We start from the raw sequence: 12198 nt of genomic DNA, 5'->3' as shown, positions 1-12198 counted from the left end.
ACAGCGTCTTTACAAGAGTTTCAAAGGGACAAGCTCTCACAGCCACATAAATCACTGCACACTCAAAAACAGCAACTAAAACTGGGTTAGAAATGGATTTTCATTAAACACTCTGGGGCCTAATTTCTGAGGTTTGCTGCCTAACAATGCCATCACAAATCAGATATTTTCATTATTTTCAATTTGCAAGCGAAGCTTTAGACACCTATTTCATTTGATTACCTTTTCTGCAACATTAGGTGTGTGAAGCTGATCTAGGCTAACAGACTGTAGATTCTGATATGACACAAGGTGACAGGAGCTTCCGATCAAGGAGACAAATTGTCAACCCTACAGCTCCTCATTCTTCAGCTCAGTGAGGAAAAGCTTTTACGTGCAGATGTCCTCTCTGCTCTGGAAAACAAGAAACTGTCTGCTTGCCTTTACTTTCAGCAGTTACATAAAATAGACTGTTATTTATAGTGCAAAGACAAAGACATTAGAATAGAAAGATTTATCTTCTGCAGAGTAGGAATGGGAACAGAACATTTTATGATATTGTTGGTGGGAAAAAGAAAAAGAAATGTATCTTCTGGAGAGTCTGAATACCAAGAGCAAATGCAATGGAAGCCTAACAATAGTTTCTGGGAGGGGTCAGCAATTCCGCAAGAAAAAAAGACAGTGGTATTGTCAGTGGTATTTCTAGTACACTAAACTAGATGGAGATGAATAGTTTTCTATATTTAAATTTATATATTTTCTATAAATATTTAAATACACTCAAGTTGGAGAACAGAGGATGTTACATTAATTTTGCTTCGAAAGACAGTTGGAGGTCTAACAGGACAATTATCTATAAACTAAACCTGAACTTAAAAACACAGACATTGCACACAGTTCTGTGGTTTAAGTTTACCTAGTCCTGCATTTATATACATTAATATAAACCAAACACACATAAGAATAGGACAGGATATTTGATCATTAAAATATTATTCACGTGTAGGTTGACTGACAGAGCTATGAATCATAATATCCTCTCTCTCTGGATGTTTCATTTTGACAGTGTTGTGAGAAGCTTTTGCTTATATTAACAATGACGGTAACAAAGGCTGTATGTTGTGAAAGGCCTCTCTGGTAGCAGCTGACTAGAGCTTAAAGAGCATGCTTTACCTCCTTACTTTTCAGGTGTACAGTATAACTACAGATATTCCAGGATTTACCAGGTTGTATACTGTAACGTTAGGTTGGTTAAACATGGCAAAGCCTAGACTAAGACTTTACAGATTGCTGACACTGCCTTAATATCAATGGGGAGATGTTTGACAATCCAGTCAGAGTCATAAAGAACTAAAATAAGTTGTTTTGACAGGAAGAAATGATTTACGAGCAGTACAAAGAGAGTGCAAGAGATAATCTGGAGACTATAGAAAGAGACCTGGTCTCAGCATCATGGAGTCTGTCTGGTGTCATAAGGGGAAAAAAAGACACTGAGAGAGTCAAATCCACAGAAAAACTGGTAAGTTCAGCAATTTTCCTGCCAAGTACCTTGATAAACTCAAAAAACAACTGGAAGGCAGAAATGTTTTGCATATTTGGCACAGAGAAATAAGTTGAAAGGAAATGACAAGGACTCACATCCAATCATCATCATGGCTACAGCAAAGATCTTCTCTCCATCTGTGTTTGGTGCTATGTTTCCAAAGCCAATACTGGTCAGACTGGTCATGGTAAAGTACAACGAAGTGATGTAGGCTGAGTCTTTACCGGGCCCGCCCTCCCAGATGCCTGAGCTCGAGGCATTGAATCTGTATGGCGTCCCAACTGTCTCTCCTAACAGGTACAACCAGCTGTCCATCCTCACAGTGTTGGTGTTCTCATCAATCACCTCATAGTATCCGATGCTGTACCAGATACAGGCCAGCCAGTGGGCTGCCAGGCCAAACACACAAACCAGCAAAACCAGCACAGCAGCGCCATACTCAATGTAATGATCCAGCTTTCTGGCAACTCGACCCAAACGCAGCAGACGTACCACTTTGAGAGAGCTAAAAAGGCTGCTGATTCCCTGCAAGTGAAAGAAGAGATAAAGCAGATAAGAGAAAATATGACACCGTAGGAGGGAGGGGGACAAATAAAGAGAAAAAAGGTGAAAGAAGAGTACAGAAACAATTAATTTTATGAAAGATTTTTCTTGTTTCAAACATTCAGCTCATCATGGGAATCTAAGGGGCCTTTTCCATCAAACATGCTGGCATCAGTTCACACAAACTGTGTGCTTATAATAACTTTGCTATTATTGTTATTTTTACCATGTAACCTATAATTATGCAGGATCACATCATCATCTAATCAGTATGTGACATGTCAGTCACGTATCTTGTTATGTGAAGATCTTGTTGAATGAGTGTAAACTTGAACCAGATTTCAAACAAAAGGAAACAGATTTTATCAATAAAAACAAACTGTGAAATATTGATGTCTTTGTTTTTGCTGTCCATTGCATCTTTTAGCCTGCATCAATCTCGATTGTAATTTCTCATGTAATAAAACACTTTTAACTGTTATTCCACTCAGTGTTACGTATTTATATTGGGGCCTCTCTTTGTGTTGAGTGGAAACTGAGTGGAGACTTTCATTGATGCTTTTTTTTGGAAATGGTTGACCTGAAAATTCACTTCATTACAAGCTGTTTTCTTGCTCTTCCTTCATTTGTTTTCTTTGATTTGTCTTCAAATTATTATATAAACTGCTGTCATCCACAGGTGTTTTATTTAATCTAATTTCACGAATCAAATGTATATTATGACAATCCAGACATCGCAATTTGTCATATAATTGCTTTGCTGACTTGAGGAGTGGTCTTGCTGGATCAGATCAGTTGCATATCATTTTCTGTGAATCCTATAAGCCACTGCTTAATGAAATTCAAACATAGGAAAGGATATAAAGAAAATCACAGTCTATTATCTGGAGTGTCAGCAGTTTCATTTTTAATATAAGCATATTTTGAATTTGATACCAATAACATATTTCAGACAGACATGTTCCCACTGTTGTTGTATAATATAAACATTTGTGTGCAGAAAGAACTTGCTTAACTTATATAATTGCTATGTATAAAGTTTTGAGGCTTCTTCCTTGGCATGACATTAGTTTGGGCAGTTTGAGGTGTTTTATTTTTATCATAAGTTTATTTTATATTTCTTGTACAGTCCAAATTACAGTTTAAAAAGTTTTTAGGCCACCAACATTAGAAGAGTTTATCCTCTTGCCATCACAAATAGCTTTGCAAAATTTATTGCAAGCTTGTGTTAGTCCTGCATCAGGTTGGTCACCTGTTCAGAGTGTACCTCGCTATGGTAGCTGAGATAGGCTACAGCCACCTTGCGACCCTAATAAGGATAAGTGGAAGAGAACGGATCAATAGATCTCTTTATTCACCAACTTACCCCCCCTCATTTCTAGGAATACCAACAAATCATTTGTTTGTTTTTTCCCCCCATGTCCTTGACATAATTCATTAAAATTATTGTTAAATGATAAGTTCTGTTTTCTGGTTATCATAGAAATAATTATTTATTGATGACAATACATGTTAATAAGAAGCTGAACTGCCATGTTTGCTTTATTTTTTGTTATTTTTATTTTGTAAGACTGTTAATCCAACATTCTAATCTAATTCTAATCTATAATTTCAGTACATGACACCAAACCAATTGTGATGATATGGTCTGACACAGAACATGATGGCAACAGTATGGAATCCCATTGTTGAATCCCATTTATTTTAGTTTAGTTGAATTTGTTTTTCTTTCATGCCTCTACAATCTTGCGTTGAGATCAGGGGTGGTACCTCTGGATTGGCAAACCAGGGGTGTGGTTCCCATCTTCAAATAAGGGAGACCGGAAGGTGTGCTCCAACTATGGGGGGATCACACTCCTCAGCCTCCCTGGGAAAGTCTATGCCAAGGTGCTGGAGTCCGTCCGTTAGTCCAACCACGGTACAGGAGGAACAATGTGGTTCTTGTCCCAGTCATGGAACACTAGACCAGCTCTTTACCTTCTTCAGGTTTCTTGAGGACGCCTGGGAGTTTGCCCAACAAGTCTACATGTATTTTAAGGACATGGAGAAGGCATTTGACTGTACCCCTCAGACTGTCCTGTGGGAGGTGCTTCGGGAGTATGGGGTGTTTGGCCCATTGCTATGGGCCATTCGATCCTTATACAACTGCTAAAAGAGCTTGGTCTGCGTAGCCAGCAATAAGTTGGACTCATTGGGTGTTGGACTCCACCAGGGCTGCCCTTTTCTGTTCAGAATTTTTATGGACAGAATTTCTAGGCGCAGCCAAGTGGGGGAAGGCTTATACTTGGGTGGTCTAAGAATCTGATCTCTGCTTTTTGCAGATGATGTGGTTCTATTGGCTTCATCAAGTGACAGCCAGCAGCTCCGAGTGTGAAGTAGCGGCAATGAGAATCAGCACCTCCAAAAGTCAGAAAAGGGTGGAGTGCCGACTTAAATGCAGGGATGTGTTCCTGCCCCAAGTTGAGGAGTTTAAGTATCTTAGGGTCTTGTTCATGAGTGATGGGAGAAGTAAGCAGGAGATTGACAGACAGATTGGTGCTGCAGCAGCAGTGATGCCTTGTACCGGTTCGTCGTGGGGAATTGAGAGCTGAGTATAAAAGCGAGGCTCTCAGTTTACCGGTTGATCTATGTCCCTACCCTCACCTATCGTCACAAGCTTTGGGTAGTGACCAAAACAATGAGATTGCGGATACAAGTGGTGGAAATGAACTTTCTCTCAAGATTTACCTGGCCTCTCCCTAAGAGATAGGGTGAGGAGTTCAGCCATTCGGGTGGGGCTCAGAGTAGGAAAGGAGCCAGTGAGGAAGTTCAGGCATCTGACAAGAATGCCTCCTGGGCGCCTCCTGGGTGAGGTGTTCTGGGCATTGAATGAGGCTACGGGGCAGACACAGGAAACACTGGAGAGATTATTTTTCTTGGCTGGCCTAGGAAATCCTTTGACAAGCTAGAGGAGGTACCCAGGAGAGGGAGTCCAGGGCTTCTCTGCTTAGGCTGGCCCTGCAACCTGGCCCTGGATTAGCTGAAGAAAATGGATGGATGGATGGATGGATGGATGGATGGATGGATGGATGGATGGATGGATGGATGGATGGATGGATGGGTGGATGTATGGATGGATAGATGGGTGGATGGATGGATGGATGGATGGATGGATGGATGGGTGGATGGATGGATTTTCTTTCTTTTTCTTCAGTCTGTGATACTTCATTCTGTAATAGGCTGGCCAAAACAAAAATGATAAGTCAGTGTTTAATTTCACCAACAAATCCATTACAGTGTAAAATGTTGATTCTATTCTTTTTATTGTCAAAATAGTTTAGATTAAAATGAAATCAGTTATACTACCCAATAAGGTAAAAGACTAAATGAAAAAACAAGTCAACTTGTTGTTATGTTGATGTACTGAACACTGCAGCTTCTAATAAAAAAAATATTAGCTGCACAAATTGTGCTAATTCATAAGCAACAGCACTGTTAAAGTATTTTACAATCAGTATCATTACAAAATAGAAACAATCGAGGAGCTCATGTGACACTGTAAAAATCCAGCCAGGTCTACTAAAGGTCAAGATGAATAGAGGGGTAAAGATGTTGTTGAAATAGCCACAAAAAGATAAAGACAGTCAGTCCAGATGACATGCCTATGGAGGTATGGAGATGTGTAGAAGAGCAGGCCGTGGACCTTTTGACCAGGCTGCTTAACATAATCTTAAAGAGTGTGGAATGGGGAAGAGTACTCAGGGGTGCCACCAGGGATTTGGGGCCCCATGAAAAAAATATTAGCCCAATTTAATATTAGTTTAATGTTGCAAATCACGGTGGCCCTAAAAATATAACACTGTGCAAAGATTGGGTTTTAATCTGATTTAGCTTAATGAAAGCTCTCTTCACCTGCATTAGTCATCGACAGTGTGCAGAATATATCCAAAGCAATACACACTTCTCCAAAAACACTCTGGTTATGTGGGTTGTAGTGATAATATACTATTATCACAAAATAAATTGTGTGTAGAAAAAATATGAATATAAATATAACATGTTCAAAGGGTCTGCCTGCACCGATTACATGTCGGCTAAAAAAAACCCAAAACATTATTTTCCATTAGAAATGAAGTAAGGTAACTAATACTAGGGAAGTCGAGCAGTTTCTTTCATATTGACTTGCTATGAGTGTAATTTCCACGTGTCTCTCTTTTCTTTTTTGAAACCCAGACTTCCCTTTTCACTAAGCTATTCTATTTTCTTACCACTCAAGAAGTGGGCAACACCTAGGAGCACTGGCAACTGTACCAAACCAGATCTTGACATAAGGAAGGACATCCAGAAGAGTAAGGTTTTATTCTTTTTTGCCAAAAAACAAAACAAAACAAATGGTAGGAAACATAAAGGAAACATAAAACCCTCCTTGACCATGCATGGAGGGTTTCACCCCAAATCCAGCATGCTGAGACTGTACACCCAGCAGAACAAGGAAGACTGAGGACTGGTGAGTGTCAGAACCACTTTCCAGGATGACACAACAAACATCCATCAGGAAGATGGCCACAACAGACTGTGTGCTTAGTGAATACAGCAGGCAACAGAAACCTGAGAAAGAAGATGAGCAAAGAGAAAAATCATCAGGCCCCTGCATAGTACCCCTGGCAGATAGAGGAAGTGGCACAAGATCATACCATGAAAGGCAAGACCCCAGATGGAGGCAGTGTAAAGTGCCCCTGAGACAGCCCAGCACATAACAGCAGAGGTCAAAATGGGACAGGAAGAAGGAACATGAGGAGCTAGAGAACTAAAGGTGCTGAGAGAAGAGCTTGAGTAGATGTGAAAGGTGAAGGCAATACCTAGTGGTAATCAATGCTCTTAGTGCAGTGTAGGGATGGGTACCGGTGTCCGGTGCCATGACGGCACCGGTTCTGACATAAACGGTAGTAACCAGACCGAAAAGCAGCGCACATTTCGGTGCTTTATTTCGGTGCTTTTTTTTCCTGAGCTGTGATACACTTCTAGCCAATCACTTTACGTTTCCGAGGATAGTAGGCGTGCCCAGGTACGTACGTTCTTTTAGAGCAGAGCTACAGATTAAAAATGTCCAAGGCGAAGCGGTCAAAAGTCTGGCTGTACTTCACAGCAAAATATGCAAACTCAGCAGCAACAAGTGCTTTAAGCTGATACTGTGATACTGTCAAAGGAGGTAACACCTCAAATCCGATGAAACACCTGGCGACGCATAGCGTTTTTTTTAAAAGCCCAGAAATGCACCGTATTTGATAGCTTGCTGCGAGACCTCACACCGAGCGCATCTACTGCGGGTGGGTTGCCTGTTATGCAACATCCCCCAAAAACACGAAGAGGAGAGTCCTGGCCCCTAGCCCTGCCAGTGTAGCAGAAATGATGAGGATGATGATGCAGCAGCAGCCGTTCTTCTCTGCGTGAGTAGCTAAATGTTGTTCGTGTGTAATTTACGTTGAGTAGGCTAACCACGTTATTACATTAATGCATGTAAGGTGAACTAGCAAACATCATCATAGCTACATGCGGCTGTCTTCTTGTTTGATGGCAGATACTCCCTTCACCCTGGCCAAAAAGGCTAAAATGACCAAAGAAAAAGTGGAAAACAGTTAAACATGAAAGGTTTTTGGACAAAGTTTGTGTTTTTTCCATTGTTTAAGCACTGCTTCCAGCCAAGAGTGATACCATATATGCCCCATAGCTGCAGAAAAGGCTAACATTGTTATCTTTTTACAAAAAACAGCTGAACATGAGAGGTGTCATGGTCCTGGGTCGGTGACCCAGCGCTTTTAGTTTGTTATCATTTTCTAGATGATGATTGTTTAAGTTCTGTGTTATTTTCGATCTGCCTCTGAGTCTGCGTCTGTATCTGTCTGTCTATGGTGTCTCCCCATCTGTTTGTGAATCTGTCTGTTTAGTTCAATGTCTTGTCTGGTTCCATGTATCTGAGTTTCCTGTTTTATTGTGAAGGTCCGTGTCGTATGTGAGTGTGATCAGTTTACGTTTCCCCTGTCCCGTCAGCCCAGATTCCTCCCAGCTGTGTTGCCCTCCTGTCTCTCATCCCCTGATTACTGGTGTGTGTATTTAAGCCCTGTGTGTTCTCCTGCCTGTTGCCGGTTCGTCTGTGTAACTCCGCGTCAGTCTGTGTTCCTCGGTGTCCTGCTCGTCTCGCTGCCTCTCTTCCCTTTTTTGTTTCATCTCAGGTTTGTCATTTAGCTTTCCCAGTTCAGGTCTTTAGTTTTGTCTTCCCTCTTGCCTGTTTTGCCTTCTCACCACTGTGTAAATAAACTCACCGGCATCTCATCCACTGCCTGCATCTTGGGTCCTTCTTCTAACTCCACACGGCTCGCCTCGGCAGCCGTGACAAGAGGTTTTTGGACCAATTTTGTGTTCTCCATTCTTTAAGCACCGGTTTGAGCACCGTTTGAGCACCGGCACCGTTTCAAAAGTATCGATTTGGCACCGGTATCGGATAAAACCTAAACGATACCCATCCCTAGTGCAGTGACTCCCAAACTAAGGGAGTGTCTCCAGCAGATCCCTGGAACAGCATCCAAGATCTCTATGCAGAACAGCACAGTCCTAGGAACAGATAAGATACTGTGGAGGTCCCTCAAGCTCCCACGCCTCTGGCAGAGGACCTGAGCTTGAAGGATAAAGTTTGCCAGCAGGGGGAAGAGGGGAATTTTATATATATGCATTTTTTTTGCCTTTTAGTATATTTTAACTAAAAGGTAAATATACACTACCAGTCAATTTAATTAATTTCATTTAATGGTTTTTCTTTATTTTCATGACTATTTAAATTGCAGCTTCTCACTGAAGGCATCAAAACTATGAATAAACACGTGTGGAATTGTGTAGCAAATGAAAAACTATGAAGTAACTCATAACATAAATTCTAATGTTTTAGGATTTAGATTCTTCAAAATAGCCACCCTTTGCTTTGATTACTCCTTTGCACACTCTTGGCATTCTCTCATTGAGCTTCATGATGTAGTCACCTGAAATAGTTTTCACTCCTCAATCGATCTCATCCCAAGCATCTCGATTGGGTTTAGTTTAGGTGACTGTGGAAGCCAGGCCATCTAGAGCAGCACTCCCTCACTCTCCTTCTTGGTCAAATAGTCAAATAGCCCTTACCCATCCTGGAGGTGTGTTTGGGGTCATTGTCCTGTTGAAAAATAAATGATGGTTCAACTAAACGTACACCAGATGGGATAGCACATCTCTGCAGGATGCTGGGTTAGCCATGCTGACTCATTGTGCCTTCATTTTTGAATAAATCCCCAACAGTTTGACCACACCATCACACCTCCTCCTCCATGCTTCATGATGGAAACCATGCAAATAGAGACCATCCCTTCACACAAAGACACAGTGTCTTTGTGTGAGGAGATGGTCTCCATATGCATGGTTGCAAACATCTCAAATTTGGACTCATTAGACCAAAGCACAGATTTCCACTGGTCTAATGTACATTCCTTGTGTTTCTTGGCCTCCCCTGAACAGTTGATGTAGAGATGTGTCTGCTACTGGAACTCTAATCTGAGGTACTCTTGACTAGCAATTTTTGAGGCTGGTAACTCAGATGAATTTATCCTCAGCAGCAGAGGTGACTGTTGGTCTTCCTTTCCTGGGGCGGTCCTCATGTGAGCCACTTTCATGATAGCACTTGAGGGTTTTTTCGACTGCACTTAGGTCAGTTCCTTCATCGTGATTATGCAAATTCTCATGACCACTGATCAACAACCACTGATCAAAGACCACTGATCAATGGCCATGAATACCATTCACAGAGAGTTGGGGAATGGCTGCAATCACAGCACTGTAAGATGGCTTACAGAAGCCCCCTCCTCGATTCCCTTTTCACGTAAATGTCCTCCTTGATTCCGCGCTCAAACCAGCGTACCTTCCTGTCCAGGATGTGTACATCCTCATCATTGAAAGAGTGTCCACTGGCCTGTAGGTGTAAATAGACTGCAGAGTCCTGGCCTGACAAGGTAACTCTTCTGTGTTGTGCCATTCGGTTCGCCAGAGGTTGTTTGGTTTCCCAAATGTATAAATCCTGGCAATCCTCCTGGCACTTAACAGCGTACACTATGTTACTCTGTTTGTGTCGGGGGACCTGATCCTTGGGGTGGACCAATTTTTGGCGCAGCATTTTTTGAGGTTTGAAACCCACAGAGACACGGTGTTTAGAAAAAATATGTCTCAACTGTTCCGATGCTCCTGACACGTATGGGATCACTACAGGTTTTCGCTTCGTCAGCGGTTATCCTTATCTCCTGGATCGGCTGGAGCTTTCTTTAGGAGCCTTCCCAGCTTTGACAAATGTCCAGCTGGGATAACCACATTTACTCAGGGCCTTCTTGATGTGATGTTCTTCTGCTTCTCTGCCCGCTGTGTCTGTGGGGATGGTGTTTGCTCTGTGTTGTAGTGTCCTGATGACACCCAATTTATGCTCCAGTGGATGATGAGAGTCAAACCTTAAATACTAATCCATATGCGTAGGTTTCCGGTACACATCGACTTTTAGATGTCCCCCATTACTGATGGAGATCTCACTGTCTAAGAAGGCAAACCTGCCACTTTTCATATCCTCCCTGGTGAATTTGATGTGTCTGTCCACCGAGTTAATGTGATCCGTGAATTGTGGTACGTCCTGATTTTCACCCAAGTGTCATCCACATACCTGAACCAATGACTTTGTGGTGTTCCAAGGTAGACAAAATAAAGACCTCTTTTTCACTTCTTCCATGTACAAAATTTGCCATGATGGGTGAAACTGGGAAACCCAAGGCACACCCATGTTTCTGCCTGTAGAACTGACCCTTGTATGTGAAATAGGTGGAATGAAGACACAGTTCCAAAAACAAACAGACTTTTTCAATGCGGAGAGTGGTCCTGTTGCTGAGGTTGGGATCATCCTGTAATCTCTTACGAACTACCTCCCTTCCGTGACTGGGATGCAAGTGAAGAGAGATGTAACATCGTACGAGACCATGGTTTCATGTGCCTCCATAATGACATCTCTCACCTTCTCAACAAAATCCAAGGGGTTCTGAATGTGGTGTTCAGAGCTGCCTACCAGCGGGTTGAGGACCAAAGCCAGAAAATAAGAGATGTTATAGGTAACCAAGTTGATCAAAGGAGCTTTCAAAGAAAAGCGTCTGGACTTCTTTAAGTTGCTTGAAGACCACTCCCACTAGGTTTAAATCTGGTACTCCCCACCATTTGACCTTAGAACTGAAGAAGCTTCTCGGATGAGAGGCGAAACGTCTTCAAGCAACTTAAAGAAGTCCAGACGCTTTTCTTTGCAAGCTCCTTTGACTACGATGACCTGGATGACTGAGAACCTTCACAGACATAACCAAGTTGATCATACAGACAATCGGTCTTAAAGGTGCATCCTATTTATGTATCTTCGGTAAACCATACAGACTTGGTGTAGATTCCTCTGGGTATAGCCTGTGGTATGAGGTCCGGTCAATAGCATTGTCCTGTTCTAACTGCTTCAGATGGTCTATCACCCTCCTCCTGTAGTCACTTCCGTGGTTTCGTTTCAGGGACTCATATGTATTTTCGTCACTAAGCAGTGACAAAATTTTCTCATGATAGTCTTTTTGGTTTAGCGAAACTGTACACCTACCTGTCTGTGCAGGTTCTCTGTCATCGTAGACTACAATGACCGTTCTCGGACTTCTTTAGGTTGCTTGAAGACGTTTCACCTCTCATCTGAGAAGCTGGGTGTAGGTCATAATCAGCCAAGGTTTTGGGTGAGCTCGTTGTGAAACCTAGCCCCACCCTATCATGTGATTTCCTGAGGTTAGAGGCCCAGGAGAGGGCATTAAGGCATTTGGGAAGGGATCTCAGAACGGGCATTAAGGCGTTTGGGAAGGGATCTCAAAATTATAGATGGTGTCGTAAACCACCGTAAACCACTGCTCAAAGACATTCGCTCACAGTGGACATAAATGGCTTCTTTTAATCCTCTTTCAAACCATCTGTCTTCTCTGTCCGAAATATGTGTACATTGGCATCCTCAAAAGACTGACTCTTGTCCTTTAGATGCAGATGGACCGCCGAGTCTTGTCCCATGGAGGTGTCTCTTCTGTGTTGTGCCA

General features: G+C 42.2%; 1 protein-coding gene across 1 annotated transcript in view; it reads right to left on the bottom strand.

The window, feature by feature from the left end:
• Positions 1–12198, bottom strand: part of kcnh1b (potassium voltage-gated channel, subfamily H (eag-related), member 1b) — a 237164-nt gene that overhangs the window by 201171 nt on the left and 23795 nt on the right. Inside the window, exon 7 of the mRNA XM_026172009.2 lies at positions 1618–2047. Coding sequence (XP_026027794.1) covers positions 1618–2047 — 430 coding nt within the window. The remainder of the gene's footprint in view (positions 1–1617; positions 2048–12198) is intronic.

The sequence above is a fragment of the Astatotilapia calliptera genome, chromosome 6 (genome assembly GCF_964374335.1).
Source record: "Astatotilapia calliptera chromosome 6, fAstCal68.1, whole genome shotgun sequence".
Lineage (NCBI taxonomy): Eukaryota > Metazoa > Chordata > Actinopteri > Cichliformes > Cichlidae > Astatotilapia > Astatotilapia calliptera.
The sequence above is the reverse complement of the archived record's forward strand: the minus strand, read 5'-3'. Positions and strand labels throughout refer to the sequence as shown.